The sequence below is a fragment of the Leucoraja erinacea genome, chromosome 1 (genome assembly GCF_028641065.1).
Source record: "Leucoraja erinacea ecotype New England chromosome 1, Leri_hhj_1, whole genome shotgun sequence".
NCBI lineage: Eukaryota > Metazoa > Chordata > Chondrichthyes > Rajiformes > Rajidae > Leucoraja > Leucoraja erinaceus.
The window spans coordinates 97,710,854-97,734,957 of record NC_073377.1 but is presented as its reverse complement, the minus strand read 5'-3'; the positions used below and the strand labels follow the sequence as shown (position 1 = coordinate 97,734,957).

Sequence of the window (24,104 nt, the reverse complement as noted above, 5' to 3'; positions counted from 1 at the left end):
TGTGTGGGTTTTCTCTGAGATCTTCGGTTTCCTCCCACACTCTAAAGACGTACAGGTTTGTAGGTTAATTGCCTTGGTGTGTGCGTGTGTGTGTGTGTGAAGGTATGTGTATGTGTGAGTGTGTGCATGAAGCATGCATGTATGCATCTGTATTTTGGTCCATAAAGACAACATGGTAACTATTGGGCAAGGGCTACCTCAAGTTAGCAGAAACTATTTTGGGTACTGGTATATCCAGAATCCAATGCACAATCCCAACGGTGACTGAAGTGAATGCCGCTCTGCTGTCACGGCTCGGAACCTGGCGTGCTTTGACATTGACATTGTCACACTAAAGATGACCAGTTTAAAGAAAAAGGTAGACGTTTTATCTTTCCCTGGGGGGAGAAAACCAGAAGCAGAACATACCACACACAAAATAACCCAACTGCTCCCTCCCTCATCTTCCCCCACCACCAGTTTTTCTGTGGATGAGTCAGCAGTTCCCAGCTAGCTTCATCAGTCACCTTGGCACCAAAAGTCATTGTCAATCCTATGTGTCTGCTGATGAAAGAGAGCTTACTTGGGGGTGGCAGTGGCACAACGGTAGAGGTGCTGCCTTACAGCGCCAGAGAGCCGGGTTCAATCGGGACTACGGATGCTGTCTGTACAGAGTTTGTACGTTTTCCCCGTGACCTGCGTAGGTTTTCGCCGGGTGCTCCAGTTTCCTCCCACACACCAAAGAATTGCAGGTTTGTAGGTTAATTGGCTTTGGTAAAATAGTAAATTATCACTAGTGCGTATAGAATAGCACTAATGTGCGGGAATCGCTGGTCGCCAAAGGCTCAGTGGGTCGAGAGGCCTGTTTTCTCACTGCACCTCTAACCAAAACGAAACTAAACTTGACCCTTTCAAGACTCGTACCGTGTGTGGAAATTCTGCAGATTTCTCTGCTGCGGCAAAACGTTCAATGAGCAATTTATTATCAGTTGCAGAGTTAGAGATTCTATTCCATAGACAACAAAATATTTCAGCCTTTCCAGTGACATCAGATTCTGAAAAAGCTTGTTAAAAGTGTCAGTGAGAAGGCAGTCACCACTGTAGTAACAACTCAACGCGGGGGTGAATGTTTGAAGACCGGGTAATGTATTTATGTTGTTTAATGGTGTTGAACCTTCATTTGTGCTTACTGGTGTTTCACTACACCTGGCTATCTGGTTATTTGAAACATGGAGATTGCTGCATTGAAAACAATTGACAACCCACTGGAAAACTGCAATGGTAATGTGGAAATATAAGAAACACCAACTGTAGGCAGGAAGTAATTGAGAAACAGAACACATACCAGTACAACACAGAAATTGGCCCTTCTGTCCACAATGTCTGTGCTGAAAATGATACCTAGGTAAACTAATCTCATCTGCCTGCACATGATCCATATTTCACCATGTAGGAGAAATAAAACAACAAATCTTTGGCTTGAACTATTATTTCATACTTCTTTGCAACCAAAGTGAAACCTCACTATTTTGTGGTCAATTAAATTAAACAATTCACTTTTTACCTGGAGAAAACTTTCAATTGAGAATTAAACATGTTTTAGAAACACATCAATGGGGAGAGTTGGAAATGGGAGCACAGTGTAAACATGCTTAGAATCAATCCTATTTTCGATGTGCAGAGTTACTGGGTTTACCTGAGGGAGATGGTTGTCCCTTCACAACACCATTTTTAGTCTTCTCCTCAAAATCCATCACTTCTTTGTAGATTAATTCTGGTATTAAAAAAGAAACAAAGTAACATAATTAATCATGGAAACCTCATTTGCTGTTGTCCTAGTCTCCCAGTCACTACGATATGGACATATCTTGGCAGAACATAACAAGTTACCTCTGGACTCTGGACAGCGAGTATATTCAATTCAACTTGCATAGATAGTCTGTTGAGCTGATGGTGCTGATGTATCTGCCAACAGTGGTGAAGAGAATGGGTGGTAATAGTCATCTTGTCAGTGGATTTGTAACAAGAGGAGGACTTCTGACAATGCTGTGGTGTTCGTGTGTGTGAGAGGGGAGGGGGGTTGGGATGCAAGGCACAGATGGTATTGAACTTAGTGGAGCTGTTGTGCCTTGAGGTATGCTGTTAAGAATGCTTGATTTCACCTTATTGATGCCATGTTAAAAGTTAGTGATATGACAGAGCAAATATCAGGTCATGTTTGCGGCATTCCTGGACATCCCCTAGAATTTCAATTTCTTTAATAGACTGTGATTCCTGCTGAATCTCTTTATTAGACTTAGCAGGGCCGATACTGGTGAAAAGTACAGGTAGTAAAGGTTCTATTGTAAGCTTCCCGAAGGCACCTCCTAGTCAGAGAGTGATACAGTGTGGAAACAGGCCCTTCGGCCCAACTCGCCCATACCGCCAACAATGTCCCAGCTACACTAGTCCCACATGCCTGTGCTTGGTCCATATCCCTCCAAACCTATCCTTGTACCTGTCTAGCTTTCTTAAACGATGGGATAGTTCCAGTCTCAACTACCTCCTCTGGCAGTTTGTTCCATACACCCGCCACCCTTTGTGTGAAAAAGTTACCTCTGGGATTCCTATTAATTTTTTTCCCTTCACCTTGAGCCTATATCCTCTGGTCCTTGATTCCCCTACTCTGGACAAAAGACTGTGCATCTACCCAATCTATTCCTCTCATGATTTTGTATACCTCTATAAGATCTCCCCTCATCCTCCTGTGCTCCATGGAATAAAGACTTAGCCTATTCAACCTCTTCCTATAGCTCACACCCTCTAGTCCTGGCAACATCCTTGTAAATATTTTCTGAACCCTTTCAACCTTGACAATATCTCTCCTATAACATGGTGCCCAGAAATGAACACAATATTCTAAATGTGGTCTCACCAGTGTCTTATACAACTGCAACATGATCTCCCAACTTCTATACTCAATACTCTGACTGATGAAAGCCAAAGTGCCAAAAGCTGTTTTGACCACCTTATCTACCTGCCACTTGACCTTCAAGGAACCATGCACTTGTACTCCTAGATCCCTCTGCTCTACAACACTACCCAGAGGCCTACCATTTACTGTGTAGGTCCTGCCCTTGCTCGATGTCCCAAAATGCAACACCTCACACTTTTCTGTATTAAATTCCATCAACCATTCCTCCGCCCACCTGGCCAATCGATCCAGATCCTGTTGCAATCTTTCACAACCACCTTCACTATCTGCAAAACCACTAACTTTTGTATCATCATCAAACTGGCTAATGTTGCCCTGTATGTTCACATCCAAATTATTGATGTAGATAACAAACAGTAATGGGCCCAACACCGAACCCTGAGGCACACCACTAGTTACAGGCATCCAGTCCAAGAAGCAAACTTCCACCATCACCCTCTGCTTCCTTCCATGGAGCCAATTTGCTATCCATTCCGCTATCTCTCCTTGGATCCCATGCGATCTAACCTTCCAGAGCAGCCTACCATGCGGAACCTTGTCGAACGGAAAATTACCATAGTGGGTTGCTCTTCTGGCTTCAGAAAGGAGTGTGGAGAGACTCTGGCTAATGCGCTTTATCTAATCTGGGCCTCAGGGCTTCTTCTCAGAGCGGCCTTCTCTTCATTCTGTTGCATTAACACACCCAACTGCCCCTGTCCCAAATACTCAAATTTGAAAATTAAAGGACACCTTGGAAATGTGATTACCACAGCTTTATTTATTTTCATCATCCCACTGTGGGAAACTAAGGGGATGAAAGTTCATTCTCTTTTACCTGACTTCAATGGAACCTATTTTCAGAAGCAGAGTACAACCATTTTGTACAATTGGATGCGGGGATGGAAAAAAACCCATTTGGCCACAATTTGTTTCTCTTAATAATAATGGCCAGTATCATCAATCTATATTTAAACTTTGGCTGCCAAATGTAAATTTACATGTTTTTTTTGTTGCTTGATGATTGCAGATATTAAAAATGTAGTTTTTCAACATTTGTCTTGAGCTCTAATTGGGTTAAAATCTATACAGTCCCACCATTTAATCAACGTAACAATTATGTTCAACACACACAGAAACTGTGGTCTCAAACCAATATGGTCAACATTGCAACACGACTCCTTGTTTAACATTACCTTTCCATTCATCTATACTGTGCTCTCTTTCATCAAGTTGCTTGTCGTAGAACTGGGGAGGAGGCTGTAAAACAAAGGCACAATTATAAAGTCTAATTTCATGCAAGGCTACATTACAGACCTCCATCTCCATTTCTCATCGTGCAATTTAGAATTACAAATTCTCTTAAATCATGTTCTAGAATTTCCTCTTCCTGTACCAGCGAGTGAGTAGGTAACTGCCATGTTGAGCAATGTTTGGAAATAGTGCGTTGTTATCAGAGTATCGTTAATATATAAATGACTAAATGTATCGATACTAGCAGTAAGTTAGTTTTAAAATCACATAGCTTAGCTGTGTAAATAAAAACCACTCTGTGAGAAACACATGATCACAGCATGGAGCCACTCAATATCTGTGCTTTGCCGCAGACAATAATTTGTTTCTCAACACAACAATGTTTATAGAAGGTACACAAAAAAGCTGGAGAAACTCAGCGGGTGCAGCAGCATCTATGGAGCGAAGAAAATAGGCAACATTTTGGGCCGAAACCCTTCTTCAGACGTTGTTTATAGACAATGTTTATAGATATGTTGTTCAACATTGTGGCATGACATCTATTCTGGTAAGGATTGGGCAAAGGTGCAGAAAGGGCGGCATCGTGGTGCAGCGGTGGAGCTACTGCCTTAGCTCCAGAGACCTGGTTTCCTGACTACAGGTGCTTGTCTTTACAGAGTTTGTACGTTCTCCCCATGACCTGCATGGGATTTATCCAAGATCTTCGGTTTCCTCTCACACTCCAAAGACATACAGGTTTTGTAGGTTATATGAGTAGGTATTGGCTTGGTTATAAATGCAAAATTGTCTCTAATGTGTGTAGGATAGTGTTAATATGTGGGGATCGCTGGCCAGTGCGGAATCAGTGGGCCGAGAGGCCTGTTTCTGCTCTGTATCTCTAAACAAAACTAAACTAAACCAACTCAACACGGCTGAGAAAGGGTTAAGTTAATTGGATCAAAGCCCCTATCCATGAAAGACAGATGGGATCAGGATGATATCTCTTCAGATGGCCCATATCCCTCAAAACTGCTCCTCACCATATTCCTGCCAAAATATTGTTTCAATACTGTAATTCTACTGTCTCTATCACTTCCTCTGGCAGCTCGTACCATATATTCACCATCCTCTCAGTGAAAAGGTTGCCCCTTATGCCCCTTTGAATATTTCTCTTCTCACCTTAAATTTGTGTCATCTAGTTTTGAACTCTCTTACCTTGGGAACAATATAATGGAGTCAGAGAGTCATACAGGACCAAAACAAATTCATCAATACCAACCAAGATGCTCCATCACCGCTCGTCTAATAGCCCCTATTTGGTCCACTTCCCTCTAAACCTTTTCTATCCATGTACTTTTAAATGGTGTTACAGTACCTGCATCAACTGCCTCCTCTGGCAGTACATTCCATATACTCACCACCCTCTGAGTGAAATGTTCTCGAGAGATGCTGCCTGACCTGCTGAGTTACTCCAGCACTTTTTGTCCTTTTGTGTATTAACCAGCGTCCACCGTTCTTTGTTTCTACACAAACACCCTGCTACAGCGTGAAAATGTGACCTCTCTACCCTTGTTGCCTCTAATTCTCCATCCCACTCCAGCTCTGACCTGCCTGCCCTCAGCTGTGAACACTGTTGCAATGAAGCTCTCAATGTGATCTTCAGGGTCACAGCCTCATTTATGCACTTCGCAGACTCCCATAGTCAGCAATTTCACATCATAACCTCTGCACTCATGTGTCCCAGTGGGCAGCTTTTAATGAGGTAATATAAGCACAATGAGAAAATGTAGGCAATGGCACACTCTTCCATTCTATAAAATCAGGGCTAATCTGATCTTGGCCATAAATATGCCTTAACCCTTGACTCCCTGATAATCTACAAATCTGCCTATTTTAATCTCTCACCCTCTATGGTTCGCTGGGGTACAAACTTCAAAAGATTAATAACCCTTTGGAACATTGAACATAGAACAGTACAGTACAGGAACAGGCCCTTCAGCCCATAACATCCATGCTGATCATGATGCCAAATTTAGCTAATCTCCTCAGCCTGTATGTGATCCATATCCCTCCATTCCTTGCATATCCAAAAATCTCATAAATGTCACTATTGTATCTGTCTCAACCACCAACCATGCCAGTGTGTTCCAGGTACCTACCACTCTCTGTGGCACACATTTCACCTAACCTTAAAGCTAAGCACTCAAGTTGTTGACATTTGCACCCTGGGAGAAAGGTGTTGTCTGTGCACCCTATCTATACCTTTCACCATTGTATATATTTCCACTAGGTCTCCCCTCAACCTTCGAAGCTAGAGAAAACAATCCAAGTTTTGTCCAATCTCTCTTTATATATACCTGTAAACCAGGCAACATTCTGGTAAACAACCTCTTCACCCTCCCCAAAGCCTCCACTTCCTTCCTGTCATGGGGTGACCAGGCTGCAGACAATACTCCAAATGAGATCTGATCTAAGTCTTATAAAGCTGCAACATGACTTCCTGATTCTTATACACAATACCCCAACCAATGATGGCAAGCATACCATCTTCTTTACCAAATCTAATTGTGTGGCCACTTTCAGAGAGCTATGGGCTTGGACCCAAGATCTCTTTGTGCATTAATTCTGTAAAGGGTCCTGTCATAAACTTTAAACTTTCCTTTTGCATTCAACCTCCCAAAGTGTGACACTTCACACTTGCTTGTATTAAATTCCACCTGCCATTTCTCTGTCCACTTTTATAGCACCAATAGATGTGAAGGCACCTGAGCAACTAGAGATATTTAAGATGAGCTCAAAAAAAGTAACAGGACCCTATAGTAGTCCTTCTACACAGTGCTTCCCAAAGGAGATGGTACATCTCTGATAATGCTATCCTGGAAGGCCGCATCCTCCTTAAATGCAATCAAAGACTTTGCCAAGTTGCAATGATCTCCAATAGCATACCAGTGTATGGTGCCATGTGTAGCATCTTTCCTGTTCTCATTGATCCTCCTGTGCTAGGATTGTGGACTAGGATTGTGCTGATTAATTTCATCAGGACACAAAACCTAGATGAGGGAAGAAAGCAGCGAACAACTATCCTCTGAAGCATTAAGTTGTTGCTGCATCCTCCAGTAACAGCTATTTGTGTCCAGATGAATGCATTACATTAGCCACAGTGGCACTGGTTATTGTTTCATCCTGATCTGCTCAACTTGTCCACTTAATTGAATGAACACCTTAATGCTTTACCACAAATTGAAGTTAACAGCCCTTTATTTATTAGGAGAGAAGACATGCCATGCTATCGTCTCTGTTCAGTGAAGTGGGTGGGCAGTGGGGGAGGGGACAAATGAATGCATCAACCTCTTGCTTCTTGCAATTATAGACAGCAATTGTTGCTGGTGCAGCTAATCCATGACAACCGGGCAAGATTGTGGGAGGAGGGAGAGGTGTGGCTTTGGTGAAGGAGGGATGTGGATGTTTGTACATCTGAGGGTCTGATGTACCAAGATTGTACTTTCTCCTTGTCACTGCGTAAGTTTCTCTGGGTGCTCTGGTTTCCTCCCACGTTCCAAAGACGTGCAGGTTTGTAGATTAATTGGCATTGTCGCTAGTACGTAGGATTGAATTAGTATTTAGTTTAGTTTAGTTTAGCTTAGAGACACAGCGCAGAAACAGGCCATTTTGGCCCACCGATTCCGCGCCGACCAGTGTTCCCTGCATATTAACACTATCCTACACACACTAGGGACAATTTACAATTTTACCAAGCCAATTAACCTCCAAACCTGTACGTCTTTGGAAGATATCGGTGCACCCTCGGAAAACCCACGCAGGTCACGGGGAGAACGTACAAACTCCGTACAGATAGCACCCGTAGTCAGGATCGAACCCAGGTCTCTGGTGCTGTAAGGGAGCAAGGTGACAGCTGATCGGCGTGGATTTGAAGGGCAGAAGGGCCCGTTTCCACACTGAACTAAACTAAACACCAGGTTCTTGCAGTCTTCAAGCTGACCTGGAGAATGCAGGAATCATTCTCCAAGCTAATATACCTAGACCTGTCTGCTGGTTGATGGTGTAATCAGTCTGTATTTGTCTGGAATTTCTTCTTACCAGCATGAAGGCTGAATGCCAAATAATGTTTGACAAAATACAGTGCATTCAGAAAGTATTCAGACCCCTTTATTTTTCTACATTTTGTTACGTTACAGCCTTATTTCAAAATGGATTAAAAAAAATGTTTTCATCATAAATCGACAAACAATAGCTTAGAATGAAGAAGCAAAAACTGGTGTTTAGAAATTTTTCCAAAGTAATTAAAAATAAATAACTGAAATATCACATTTACATAAGTATTCAGAACCTTTGCTATGACACTCAAAATTGAACTCGGGTTCAACCTGTTTCCATTGATTATCCTTGAGATGTTTCTCCAACTTGATTGGAGTCCACCAGTGGTAAATTAAATTGATTGGACATGATTTGGGAAGGCACACACCTGTTTATATAAGGTCCCACAGTTGACTGTGCATGTCAGAGCAAAAACCAAGCCATGATGATGTAGGAATTGTCCGTAGGCCTCCGAGACAGGATTGTGTCGAGTCAGATCTGGGGAAGGGTATAAAACAATTTTTGCAGCATTGCAGGTCCCGAAGAGCACAGTGGCCTCCGTCATTCTTAAATGGAAGAACATTGGAACCACCAGGACTCTTCATAGAGCTGGCTGCCCAGCCAAACTGAGCAATGGGGGGAGAAGGGCCTTGGTCAGGGAGGTGACCTAGAACCCGATGGTCACTATGACAGAGCTCCAGAAGGACAACTATATCTGCAGCACTCCACCAATCAGGCCTTATGGTAGAGTTGCCAGATGGAAGCCACTCCTCAGTAAAGGCACATGACAGCCGGCTTGGAGTTTGACAAAAGGCATGAGAAACAAGATTCTCTGGTCTGATGAAACCAAGATTGAACTCTTTGGCCTGAATGCCAAGTGTCATGTCTGGAGGAAACCAGGCACTGTTCATCACCTGTCCAATACCATGCCTACGGTGAAGCATGGTAGTGGCAGCATCATGCTGTGGGGATGTTTTTCAGCGGCAGGAACTGGGTGACTAGTCAGGATTGAGGGAAAGATGAACGGAGCAAAGTACAGAAAGATCTTTGATGAGAACCTTCTCCAGAGCATTCAGGACCTCAGACTGGGGCGGATGTTCACCTTTCAACAAGACAATGACTCCAAGCACACAGCCAAGACAACGCAGGAGTGGCTTCATGACAAGTCTGTGAATGTCCTTGAGTGGCCCGGCCAGAGCCCGGACTTGAACCCGATCGAACATCTCTGGAGTGACCTGAAAATAGCTGTGCATCGATGCTCCCCATCCAACCAGACAGAGCTTGAGAGGATCTGCAGAGAAGAATGGGAGAAATTACCCAAATACAGGTGTGCCAAGCTTGTAGATTCATACCCAAGAAAACTTGATGTTGTACTCGCTGCCAAAGGCGCATCAACAAAGTACTGAGTAAAGAGTCTGAATACTTATGTAAATGTGATACTTCAGTAATTCAGTTTTAATTACTTTGCAAACATTTCTAAACACCTGTTTTCACTTTTTTATTATGGGGTATTGTAGGGTATGTGAAATTGATGATAAAATCAAAATAATTTGATTTTTAGAATAATGCTGTAACATAACAAAATGTGGAAAAAGTGAAAGAGTCTGAACACTTTCTGAATGCACTGTATAATCACCCTTCCCCCACTGAAAGGATTATGGCAAGAGGTGTGTGGTGGAGTCCACATAGTCTTGGCCTTTCTCAATATTCACTCTATACTTTCTAGCAGTGAGGGCACGATGCTCAGGAATGGGAATCTTGGTTAAGCTCAGAGGCGCTTCACTGTTGTCAGGTTTGATATTTATGGCTCAGAACTATGTCCTTAACGGCTTTTTCCCAATGAGTTATTGAGAATGTGGATCATGTTTGTCCTGTGAAATTAATAAGTATTAACTGAAAGCAATGAAATTATGTTGCTTAAGTCTTTCCCATACACAACAAGACTCACTTTGTATGAGCAGCCATGAAATTTGATTATGAAACTTGAAATCTTTCATTTGAAGAAAATTCCCTCTTTGCTCCTTTGCATGAAGAAGATCAAACAAGAAATTACTGACCAAGACAGATTGACTGCACCATTAACCTTCAAGCAGATATACTGGGAAAAGAAGCTAAAAAACACGCTTGTCCAAGGGACAAGTTGTCCTACATGAGCCCAGGTGGTAGATGGGGATATTCCGGGTCTGGACATCATACTGAAGCCTAGTCCCCTAGCCTGACTTCATCAGCAGACTTTGATGAACATATCGTAGACGTTGAAGATGCCACTGTTGGAAGAGTTCTGGAGCAATCATCATGCTCCTCTTACAACTCCAGCTCAGCCTGATTATCATAAGTGATAGAAGCAGAATTAGGGCATTCAGCCCATCAAGTCTACTCCGCCATTCAATCATGGCTGATCTATCTCTCCCTCCTAACCACATTTTCCTGCCTTCTCCCCATGACCTCTGACACCTGTACTAATAAAGAATCAAACCATCTCTGCCTTAAATATTGTATATCCACTTACTAGGCCTCCACAGCCTTCTGTGGCTAAGAATTCCACAGATTTGCCATCTGGGGATGGTATCTCGGCACATGGCAAGTATTACTCAGCTACTCTGACCTTCAGAAATATTTAATTTAAAGAAATGACATTAATGCTTTTATATTATAAAATATCATTTGTTTTAAACTCTAACTGTTCCAAGAGCCACAGGTATATGAAATAAATTTGATCCCAGTTTATGAGCAACAATATTTTGGACGACACAGTAGTACAGGGGTAGAGTTGCTGCCTTACAGGGCCAGTGACCTGGGTTTGATCCTGACTATGGGTGCTGTGTGTAGGGATTTTGTGACCCCATGGGTTTTCTCCAGGTGCTTTGGTTTCGTCCCACACTCCCACAAAGACTTATAGGTTTGTCGGTTAATTGACTTCTGTAAATTGTCTCAAGTGAATGTTGGTCAGCGCAGACTCAGTGGGTCAAAGGGCCTGTTTCCACACTGTATCTCTGATGTCTGAAGTCTTAAGATATGCAGAGTAAAAAATCTGTGAAGGACCTGTTGGTTAAAATCACAGCTTGCATGTCACCATCCAGCAGGTACCAAAAGTAGGTGAAATTTAGAGGACAGCCAAACTTAAAAAACATGTATGAACATGTTCTAACCTTGCTCTGGGGCCACCAAAATTGCCCTGCACTGGTCCTGCTTCAGTATACTGCAGGTGTCCCTGGACTTGGGTCAAGCAAGGCAGTGTTTACTGTTGTAACAATTTTCTAAATCTTTCTCATCACATTATTATACCTTTTCACCAACTCCTTTCCTGCTGGGGTGGAACTAATCTATAGAATGATTGGGAGGCTATTCAAACTACATTACCTCCTCTCCAGACCCAGGGTTTGCCTAGATCCACAATTGTAATTACCAACTTCTGTAATGAAACAAATGAGAATAGGCGCTCTAAGCTTGCAAAACAAAGATTCTCAACACACGCCCTCACTATGTAACACTGCCCTCTGAAAATAATGGTCCACAATGAGGCTTCAGAAAACATGGAATATTTTCTATTCTTCAGGAGCCATCTCTGAGCAAAGACAGATGAACAAACATCAAACACACCAATACAGTCTCTAGTTATCTTCAGAAGGAAAATATTTGGAGATCAAGACCTCAGTCCTTGTATAAAGCTCATGGTCTGTTGTGCTGCCCTGATATCTATGCTCCTCCATGCTTCAGATGCATAGCCTACCCACTGTAAATACTCAAGGTAACGGAGAGGAACAATCAAGGTTATCTCTATAAAATCTTCTAACTCCAATGACAAGATAAATAAACTAACTTCAGTGCTTCCTCCCAAACTAACATGCAGTTTTGAAGCTCTAATCAGACTCAGTTGCCTCTGATGTGCTAAATACAGGTGTCAGAGTTTATAGGGAGAAGGCAGGTAAATGGGGTGAGGAGGGAGAGATGGATCAGCCATGGTTGAATGGTGGAGTAGCCTTGATGGGCCAAATGGCCCAATTCTACTATCACATGATCTTATGAACACATTATCTGTATGCATGACACCAGATAGACAAAACAGTCCCTCAAATCCAAGCTTGGTCATAACAAGAAAGTATCAGGGGTGCATAGTTTGAAGGATATTTTCAATTCTTCCTTGAACAAATGTAACATCCTTGCCAATGATATTTGAGATGCCAACAGATCCTTCCATTGGAAGCCACGAGATCACTCCTGCGTCATGAGGCAACACAAAATAAAAGGAATATGACACTGGAGTGATCTCCCAACATTCAATGAAAGGAGCTGTCAACATCTCAAATACAATTGAATTTATAGGCAAAATAAATTATAACAAGCCTATAAATAATTCTCTGGATTAAGCATTAAGCTCTGGATTTTACTTCGGAGTCACGTGAGTGACTACGTGAAGAACCCGCTCAGTGCGCAGGCGCGGCATTACGCCCAGCAGTTGCAACAGCGGCGGCAGCTGGAGTCAGGCTCTCCAGCTGCGCTTTAAAACGGACCATCAGGTAAGTAGACGGGGCGTTGGGACTAACCGGAGGAGAGTTGGCGTTAGTGTTTTGCAGTGCAAAAATGTCTCAACGCAGGAAGCTCTCACAAAGAACTGCCCGCGCTCTAACTCCACCAGAGGAGCGACCAATTCCAGCGGGGCAGCAACCGGCGGCAGCACCGCTCGCTGAGTGATTTGCTATCCCTGAGACCGAGCCGGACCCAGTCACGCCAGAGCCTGCACGGCGGGCTGGGAAAGCAACCTGAAAAACAAATCGGCCGGTCGACTCCGACTCGTCGGAGGGGGAAATGTCCTCTCCAAAACGGAGGAGAGACAGCCGCCTGAGCTGCATTCAGCAGCTCCTAGAGGAGATGGTCTACCGGGAACAGCAGCGCTCCCGGGCAGACAGGACAGGCGCCTCCTCCATAGTGTCGAGTCCGGCACTTCCCTTTGCTACCTCAGATCAAGAACTGGAGGCTAGCATTGGTGACCAGGGCAGGGTTGGTCTGAAAAAGGGGCAGGCGGAAGGAATCGGGAGTATGCATGGGGTGCAGGAACAGGAACAGCTGCTGGATGTTGTGGACCGCTTTGTAGCAACCCCACGGGCTGGAGCACCTCTGGAGCCGAGGATGGCGGCTAGCATAAACCACCTGTCTAATAAGCCTCTACAGGAAAAGGTGCTCGCCCAAGTACTAGAAGAACACACAGCACCAGAGAACTGTGAGGCCCTTTAGGTCAAAAGCCTCAACAGTCAAATCTGGGGAAATGTGGGGGGCCCTATACGGGCACAAGAAATAAAGCTACAGCGGATCCTTAGGCTCCTGACGTCAGCTATCACAGCCTTTGCTCGTTGCCTGGAGACTACGGAGATGAGTACACACCAGCAGGATCTGCTGGCGTTGATGTGTACCACACAATATGAATTAAACAACCTCCGGAGGGAAAATATAAGACCTGCCCTCAACCCAAAATTTGCTGGCTTGTGCAAAGCTCCAGCTACGGAGACAGATCCGTTACTGTTTGGGAACGACCTAAACAAACAGCTGAAGGATATGGAAGAGGCATCCAAAACCTTCGGCCTCATGAGGGCAGGCCCCGTGACGAGCAAACCACGAACAACTCTGATACCCAAGCGGCAGCACCCCACGGCATCCACCAGTCGACGTCTGGAATATGGGACTGGTGAAAGCTTGGGGCCGCATTATCCCCAAAGACCTTTTTTAGGTCAGGGCCCGTCGCGGACCCCCTGGAAAATGCGCCTCCCCCCAACATCGCCAGCACGTCGACAAGGCAAAACTCTAAGAAAAAAGAAAACACAAAGTCGTCAATAACCATGGAGGTAGGTGGATCTGGTTCCTACCAGCATATAGAGAATAAGGGTGCCTTACTAACAGGGGGAAGGTTACACTTGTTTAAAAAAGCATGGGGAATGATCACTAATGATAAATATATACTCAATAGCATTGGAGGATATAAAATTCAATTTATTTCAAAAACACCGCCAGTTCAACACTGGCCCGAAAGGGTATTTTCTCCCTCCAAAAAAGAGCAACAGGAGGGACAAGCTGAACTGGTGAGACTTATAAATAAAGGGGTCATAGAAAAGACTAACCATGAACCCTTGGAATTTGTTTCCAACATATTTACAAAAACTAAAAAAGATGGTGGATGTCGCATTCCTAAATAAGTTTGTTAAGTATATACATTTCAAAATGGAAACATTTGTGACTGCTAGACAACTGATTTCCAAAGGATACTATATGGCAAGCATTGACCTCAAAGATGCTTACTATCTGGTACCCATACATAAGGATTATAGCAGATACCTTAAATTTATCTGGATGGGGCAGCTGTGGCAGTATAAAGCACTGCCTAATGGGCTCACGTCAGCCCCAAGATTATTCACAAAAATATTAAAACCAGCCATGGCAACATTAAGGAAACAAAAACATATAGTCATGGCATATTTGGACGACATCCTCATAGTGGGGAAAACTATGGAATTGGCTGTAGCAGCAGTATCAGCCACAAAACAGCTCCTAGAAACGCTGGGATTCGTCCTACATCCAGATAAATCCAAGTTAAATCCATCCTCTATCATGGACTACCTGGGTTTCACAATTAACTCAGTCCAAATGACTATTACCCTGCCAAGGGATAAGATGATTGCATTAGCACAATCATGCAATAACTTAAAAGTTAACAAAAGACCAACTATTCGACAAGTAGCAGCAGTAATTGGGAAAATGGTAGCAGCATTTCCGGCTATCCAATTTGGACCTTTGCATTATCAAAATTTACAAAGAGCAAAGGTGCAGGCACTAAAACAACATAAAGGTCACTATGATCGGGTCATGATGTTACCCACTGAAGCAATATCAGAGCTACAGTGGTGGATACAAAATATTTGGCATAGTTGTAGTCCTATTATCATTACTAATGCTACTTTAGTTCTTCAAACAGATGCCAGTGCTCAAGGCTGGGGAGCAACTAACTCCATATCCAGCACAGGTGGTAGATGGACTAACTTAGAATCATCATTACTATCTACACTGGGCATTAATTATTTGGAAATGTTGGGCGCCTTTTATGGTTTAAAAGCATATGTATCAGATATGCAGCACTTGCATGTTCGATTACAAATAGACAATACTACGGTGGTGGCTTACATTAACCATATGGGCGGCATAAAATCTTTATCATGCGACAAATTGGTCAATACGATTTGGCAATGGTGTGTCGAAAGACATATTTGGCTTTCAGCTACCTATCTACCAGGTAAGCTAAACACAGTGGCAGACACCAGGTCACGCAAATTCAATGACAACATCGAATGGATGTTAAATCCTAAAGCATTTGCTAAAATTGTCAAGCAATATGGAAAGCCAGATATCGATTTATTTGCATCAAGACTAAATCACCAATTAACTACGTATGTCGCTTGGGAACCAGATCCAGAGGCAGCAGCGGTAGATGCCTTCACGCTGGATTGGGGAAAGTTATTTTTCTATGCTTTTCCTCCCTTCTGCCTCATCAGTCGGGTACTTCGCAAAATCCAGATGGACTCAGCCTCTGGAATTTTGGTGGTACCCGACTGGCCTACACAGCCATGGTTCCCAGTACTTCATGACATGGTGGTGGAATCACCAATGGTGTTTCCCAGTCATCCAGGTTTATTGATTCACCCAGTGTCAGGCATAAGCCATCCATGCCATCAAGACATTAAACTCCTGGGTTGCAGATTCTAAACCGACCCTATCTGGACCTGGGATTATCGCAACAAACCATCAACACTATGTCAGCATCCCTGAGAACATCTACAAAGAGGCAGTACCTAACCAACATCAAGAAATGGGAGAAGTACTGCCAAGAAACAGGGACTTCATATGAAACAGCCACAGTAGCCAATGTTCTCGAGTTCCTGGCCTACCTACATCACTACGAGGATATGAGCTACAGTGCCATCAACACGGCACGTAGTGCCCTCTCCACTTACCTCAAACCTGCAGGACATCAGCCTATGGGATCCCATCCGCTGGTGGTTAAACTTATGAAGGGCATTTATAACATCAAGCCCCCCAAGCCCAGGTATACTCAAATTTGGGACGTCAGTGTCGTTCTGACATACCTCCGGGATAGACCACCAGCAAGATCCCTCAGCCTCGAGCAATTAACTCTAAAAACGCTCATGCTGATGGCTCTAGTTTCTGCACAGAGGGTCCAGTCGTTACACAAACTTAGACTGGACAGCATGGAAACAATGCCAGACCAGGTAACATTCACCCTTTTAGGTCTGATAAAACAAAGCAGGCCAGGAACATCCAACGCACTAGTGGTATTCCGGGCCTACCCAACAGAGCCACGATTGTGTGTGGTGACCCATCTCAAACAGTACATCGACACAACCCACAACATCCGAGGAAGTGAAAGAGCCTTATGGGTCAGCCACAAAAAACCACATGGCCGGGTAACAAGCCAGACCATTTCAAGATGGTTAAAACAGGTATTGGAAGCTGCTGGGATAGACATTAACCTTTACAAATCTCATTCCACCAGGGCAGCATCCACATCAACGGCAGCTAGGATGGATGTGCCTATTGACCTCATCCTGAACACAGCAGGATGGTCGAGGGAATCCACATTCCGAACATTCTATAATAAGCCATTGGTGAAGCCTGATTTGTTTGCAGCGAGAATATTAGAAGCTGCAAATATTTAATTTAAAGCCCGGGGGAGCTATTTTGTTTTTTGTTATTGTTAATAAATACCGTTTTGTTTTGAAAACAGATTCATTGGTTAATTACGATAACACTTCCTTCCTCAAGAGCTTTCGGCAGTGAGTGAGTAAAACTGTTACACGGTTTGAAATCACAGAGCTTTGAAATCTTCACGTAGTCACTCACGTGACTCCGAAGTAAAATAGTAAGATTAAACGAGAACTTACCAGTTTGAAGTTTGATCTGTATTTTATGAGGAGTTACGATGAGGGATTACGTGCCCTCCGCTCCCACCCTCATTATATGGATCAAACTGATAAATTGATGTCTCTTTTTTCTTTACTATGTTACTTCAAATACTTGTGTCTGTCTGTGATTCCACACCGCTGCTTGGAAGCATGCCGCGCCTGCGCACTGAGCGGGGTTCTTCACGTAATCCCTCATTGTAACTCCTCATAAAATACAGATCAAACTTCAAACTGGTAAGTTCTCGTTTAATCTTACTATTTTCCTTGAATATTGTACAAATATGTTTCTGAGTAGAACTGCCAAAAGTATTGCAAATCAAAGGGTTTTAAATAAATAATTAATTTGGCTTGCGTGGCTTTTTTGTTGTTATCTCTTGGACTTTACTGTGTTACAGGGAACCTGCAACTGGTTAAAGTTTCAATTATCTTCAGTTCAAAATGCCTCAAGCATGATTGCAGGCTGGTGTGTTGTCTCGTGCTAAGGTCAAGGATATCAGTTATAACTCTGGAAGTTAAATCTGATTGCATTTGCAGGGATCTTTAAACAGCCACAAATTGAGCCAGATATGTGGACACAGGCCCTCTGCCCTGGTTTGCTACTGCCAGACCCATCCATCCCAACTTCCTCTTCGCGACACGATAGACCATACCAGCATTCCCTCAGTACCCTGGAGGCAGCCCACAAGGTGGAGCAGGCTCTGAGAGAAACCTGGGCCTCCCACAGTGAATCCTCCAGCCCTGCTCTCACAATGTACAAATCGCCCTGAACAGCTAGCTAATGCCAAATCCCTTGTGAACAATGTAAATGTATTGGATTCGTAGAAACACTTAACAACTATTCTAATCAATTTATTTATATATTTGTAATATATTTATATTTAAATGAAATAAAATTAATTAAACTAAAAAAAACACATCAAAGCAGTAACAATTGCGAAACCAATATACATATAGCAAAGATAGACACAAAAAGTTGGAGTAACTCAGCGGGTCATACGCCATCTCTGGAGAAAAGGAATAGGTGATCTTTCGGGTTGAGACCCTTCAGGGTCACTTATTCGTTTTCTCCAGAGATGCTGTCTGACCCGCTGAGTTATTCCAGCCTTTTGTGTCTATCTTCGGTTTAAACCAGCATCTGCAGTTCCATCCTACACATACATGTAGCAAGGTTACCAGTAGTTGCCTTTTTCTATAGGGTTCTGAAGAAGGGCCTCAACCCAAAACATCACCCATTCCTTCTCTCCAGAGATGCTGCCTGTCCCGCTGAGTTACTCCAGCTCTTTGTGTTTATCTTTGGTTTAAACCAGCATCTGCAGTTCCTTCGTACACGTAATGTGCTAATGTTCATTAGGGGATCAGTCACTGAATTAGCACACAATTTACAAGCCCTCTGAGCTACAATGCATGAAGCGCAAATTAGTCGAGAATAGAAGCAGCACGACTTACCGCCTCAACTTCGACTGGGTCATACCACACGTTAATGTACGAATGTTGTAAGGCTTCATCCACCGATATCCGTTTAGCAGGATCAATTACTAACATCCTGGACAGGAGATCTCTGGCCTGGCTGGCTACAAAACACATTGCGTTGATCACTAAATGTTTCGGAACATTCAATCAATTTCTTATCCGCATCACTAAATTCCTTCTGGATTGTTGGATTTCCAGAGAGATATAATGGAGAAACAGGCCCCAGCCCACTAAGTCTGCACCGATTGTCAGCCAACTATTTATACAAATCCTATATTAATCCCAATTTTTATTCTCCTCACAGGCTCTTCAGCTGCTTCCTAAATTCACTTACCTGCACACCTGGAGCAATTTACACAGAGGTCGATAAATTTTCCAACCCACCTGCCTTTTTTTTTGGTGTTGGAGAAAACTGGACCACTTGGAAAAAGCCTAAGTATTGCAAGGAGAATGTGAAGACTCCGCACAGACAGCACCCAAGCTCAGAATTGAACATGGGTCACTGGCACTGTGAGGCAGAGACTCTAATAGCTGCATCTCTGCACCTCTGCTGCACTTTTGGCTTGTAATTTACATTCTAGTGCATTTTAAGCTAATTAAAAGCTTACCAAAAACTTGCATTCGTTATAACAGTTATTCTTCCTTCTAGCACTGTATTAGATTACAATCTCTAATGGTAGGGATGGAAATTATTTCACCTGCTTTGCTGGCGGAAATGCAGGGGAGTGGGTATCGGCCCTCTCTACCTTGACTCAGTTGTACGTCGAGAAGGGATCACCCAGTTACCATTTTGGCACTGTGTTATTATGGGCCACTGTTTGAGAAACTGACGTTAGTGAGGGGTGCAGTGCAAGGGACTGCGGATGTGGGAATCTGGTCATGATATGGGAATGTATTTGGGATAGGTTTTTAAACCAATCCACACATACATCCACACACACATCCATCCGCACGCACACATACATCCACACATACATACACACATCCATCCATTCACACCTACATCTATCCACACACATATACACACACACACACACACACACACACACACACACACACACACACACACACACACACACACACACACACACACACACACACACACACACACACACACACACACACACACACACACACACACACAACAATGCTTTTAGGTTAAACAATTATTTTAGGTTAAAGGCAATAGCCCTCATTTGCAAAGGCACCATGGGGAGGGGAGGGGGTCTAACATAAATATAGGCTCATTGTAGCTTAAAATGAATACTCATTGAGTAAACATCAGAGAATTCGATTCTTGGTCAGGATTTGACATTTACATCAGAAATAAGACTTTTTACTCTTACTGGTCTGTCCTCCAGCCTGGCACTGCCCCAGTCCCACTATGCCCATGATTTTAGAGATACAGCATGGAAACAGGCCCTTTGGCCCACCATGTCTGTACCAATCAGCAATCACGGGTGCTATCCTACGCTCTATGGGCAATTTACAATTTTTATCCAAGGCAAATAAGCAACAAACCTGCTGAGTGTTTATAGCATTTTCTGTTTTTATTTTCAATTTCCCGAAACTTCAGATTTTATCGTTATTTTTAACCCTCCATTAAACTACCTGAAGTCTCTACATCCGCCCTACTCTTGATGAAGGATGATACAAAAAGCTGCGGGTGTTCCTGCTTTATGTGCAAAACATTCTATGTTTTATGGCACTGGGATGAATCAAACATGTTCACCAACACCGTCTGCAAGTCCATAGGGTTCACCAATCAACAATAATATAGAAAAAGGCGAATGGTAGGAATATTCAGAGGAAGAGCTCACCATAAAGGAGAAAGCCTAGTGAATACCACAAGAACAAATTTAAAACAATTAGGCATGTGCAATTTAATTTAATTTCAATTCAGATACTTTGAGTTTTCGTTTGCAGGTTCCTTTGTTTCCTGACAGTCAAATTATCATTACAAATGAAGAAAGATGAATACTTACGTCTCGCCTTACCTTTTAACTTATTGTGCTCGGAGTCAGCTGGGAAGAGGCAGTCAGGGAAGAGCTTGGGAAAAGTGTGCCCTGTGTACTTGGGCCTATTTTCCACATAGTTACGAACTGTGGGCTGCAGTTTCTTCATAAACTCTGGAGAAGGTGTTCCCAGCTGCTCAATCACCTTGTTCCATTGATCAATATCTGAATTGAAGAGGTTGAGGAAAATCTGCCCACTTGCAGTGAGAAGGCTGCAGTAAAAACTGAAGTGGGTGAACGGGATTAAATGAAACCTCGATAAGGCATGTCTAGTTCCCAAAGAGAACAATTGATTACTATAATTCCACAAAGGAACCAATGAATATGTAACAAATTTACAAAAATAATGGCAACATTTCATGTCATAATTTTGCTCTGATCAAAAGCAATTGCTTTTTAGGTAAATCTGTTTATCACGCAGTTTTATCTCATTCTTTTTGGCCAACTCAGACCATTATTGTATCAAATATTATTGACAGCAAAAAGGAAATTATTCTTTTTTTTTTTTACTTGTTGCTTTTTTACGGTGCATGTCTGGATAATTTTGCAATTAATTAATCACATTTGGTGTGATTTGAGTTAGACTGTTTCTATCAGTGGCATTGCTAAATATTGTCCTGTGTCCTTGTCACATTCTCTAAACATAATGATGAGTAAATCAGCTCAAGGGAATAATTGAAGAAAGCTCCTAAAGTCATAGAAACAAGCTCTTTGTACTACCAGAAGAAGGGTCTGAAGAAGGGTTTTTCAGCCCGAAACGTTGCCTATTTCCTTCGCTCCATAGATGATGCTGCACCCGCTGAGTTTCTCCAGCTTTTTTGTGTAACTTTGATTTTCCAGCATCTGCAGTTCCTTAAACTCTTTGTACTACCATGTTAATTTCCCTTCTACACTATTCCTATGTATCAGTGATTTGTCCACAGCCTTACAATTCTAATGTGTATCTAGATATTTTGATACTCTGTGAGAGTATCAATCTCCATCACAATCTTAAGCAGTGTGCTCCAGACTCCGACCACCTTCTGGTGAAAATACTCTTCCTCATATCTCCTCTAAACCGCTTCCCACTTACCATAAGTTTGCATCCTCCACGTTTTTGCGACCTGTGTTATGGAGAAAAGTTATCTATCTTGTCTAACCCCACCCTCCACTCTCTTGGCCTTCCTGCTTCAAGGAAAATAAACCCAACTTCATCCCATTAGTGACCTGTTTCATCCCAGGCAACATCGCATTGTGATCATCTTTTCTGCAACATATCCCCCCTGATTCCTGTCTTCCCCTTCTACTGAAAAAAACCCTATCAATGTCACACATGACATTATTTCTTACATTGATGGTGCAAACTCTTTCCTCTTGACCTACTGTCAGCCTTCTGCATTCTTGACCATCCTCTTCTCTGCCCCACATATTTTCCTTGTCCAGCTGGCTGGAACTCTTGTCCAATTTTATCCTTATTAATCAACTTGTCATGAGATACTCTTCTCCTTTCAACCCTGATCCACTTACTCTGGAGTATCTCCAGAATCTACAGTATCCTTGACGCATTCTACTTATTGTCTAACTACCAATTTCCAGCTCTACTTCATCACCTCACTCAACTCCTCCACTGTCTCAGGTTGGTCACGTTTGTGACACACAACATGATGATAGAAATTTCTTACATATAAATTGTGGGAAGCCAAAACCTGTTGTTTATACTCTGAGTCACAATCTCATTCCAGCGCTCATAGGCAAGTAAAGCTCAATCTATCTGAATCTTTCATGACTTTGAACTAAGTTTTCCACTGCATATTCACTGCATTGTTAAGGACCCTCTACTTCCACCTTTGTGTCAGTATCCAGCACAGTTTGTCTGTTGCAAAATAACCTTATCTGAAACCCACCTTAAAATTTGCTGGTAACACCTTTCTCTTTCTACCTGTAGCATTCAATTGTAAAGTTTAGGTTAACTTATTTTACCATCTTGTGTAAGTGTAACTGGCACTTATATAACATACTATAAATGTTTAGCTTTGAAAAGGGTGTCACGGAGACAGTGTTCCAACATTTGTTCCAGTTCTGTTTCCATACAGCAGCACGCTGCATTGATTGCCTCTTTTATGAGAAGTACCTACACAGTTACATTGAGGAGAGTGTAGCCAGCAGCATAAAGAATAGAAGTTGGTACTGGCAAGAAAGGAGCAAAGATGGAGCTGCAATTAGAAGACCTGCATATTAAACATTCCCTGTGAGTGATTGATGTATTTGTAATTATTTGTAAATATCAGGAACATAGGCAAGATTGGGCAGTAGTGGAGAGCAGAGTGCATGACACCTCCAAGTTATCAAAACTAGAATTCTGAGAACATGGCCTTCAGCCTATTTGGACGTGAGTGAGTTCCAAACAACAAAACACAGGTCCATCAATGCTGCCCAATGGTTTGGCTTCACAATATATTAATGGGATAGAGAACACTGTTGCCTCTCTTCAGAGAGACAATCTCCTTGTTAAATGTATCTGGCCATTTACAATCTGAGCATTTCACCACATGGCCACTGATGCCACTTCCCTGCTCTTTTAATCTCACTTTAGCCCTGCCGACACATCTTACTATGGCCACTGACCTACTTCTCCTGGTACCTATCTGCCATCTGAAGTTAACAGGGCCTGCTTTGTAGTCTAAGCCTTTTGAAGAAATATTTTCACTGCAGCAGCAGCAACAAGTTAGAGGCCAAATAATTGACAATGTTCTACCAAATGCTTTTCAGCCACCATCAGGAACTAAATTCACCTGCTCTGCAACAGGTGCAGAATAATATTTCTAACCCTCCCAAAGAGCAGGCAGATTATGGGCTGTGCAATTAGCATTGGCAGCTTGCCACATGTCAAAAATGATCAAGCCTCTTGCCTCAGGCTAATCACAATGGGCAAGTGGAGTGAATATCCTGCCCACTTCACATTCACTTTATATCAGGAACAAAAGTCAACTGTGTGATATCTGATGACTGAGCGAAGTCTGGCAGTCGTGGTGAACATGGTATAAATCTACATTGACCTTTGTATGACTGTAACCTTCAGTCTCTTTTTTATTTTCAACTATCCAAAGAGTAAAGAGCCGAATCAATCGTGCAGAGAGCACAAAGTTAATTTAAATCCAAATCTTGCTCATTACACATTAAGTTGAAATATATATTGTGCAATAAATAGGGTGGCACGGTGTTGCAGTGGTAGAGTTGCTGCCTTACAGCACTTGCAGTACTGGAGACACGGGTTTGATCCTGACTATAGGTGCCGTCTGTACGGAGTTTGTACGTTCTCCCCATGACCGCGGGGGTTTTCTCCGGGATCTTCGGTCTCCTCCCACACTCCAAAGACGTACAGGTATGTGGGTTAATTGGCTTGGTGTACGTGTAAAAATT

General features: G+C 42.8%; 1 protein-coding gene across 5 annotated transcripts in view; it reads right to left on the bottom strand.

Moving 5' to 3' along the window:
- Positions 1–24,104, bottom strand: part of mapk10 (mitogen-activated protein kinase 10) — a 237,464-nt gene that overhangs the window by 18,333 nt on the left and 195,027 nt on the right. For 4 of the 5 annotated variants that reach the window (XR_008723964.1, XM_055640033.1, XM_055640036.1 and 1 more), the window contains exons 9-12: positions 20,676–20,870; positions 18,667–18,791; positions 4,126–4,189; positions 1,676–1,753 (exon numbers count right to left, since the gene is read on the bottom strand). Coding sequence is in view for 4 of the 5 variants with exons in the window: in XM_055640033.1 (XP_055496008.1) it covers positions 1,676–1,753; positions 4,126–4,189; positions 18,667–18,791; positions 20,676–20,870 (462 nt within the window). In the remaining variant the exon portion in view is untranslated. The remainder of the gene's footprint in view (positions 1–1,675; positions 1,754–4,125; positions 4,190–18,666; positions 18,792–20,675; positions 20,871–24,104) is intronic. The other variant, XM_055640034.1, reaches the window with a different exon arrangement.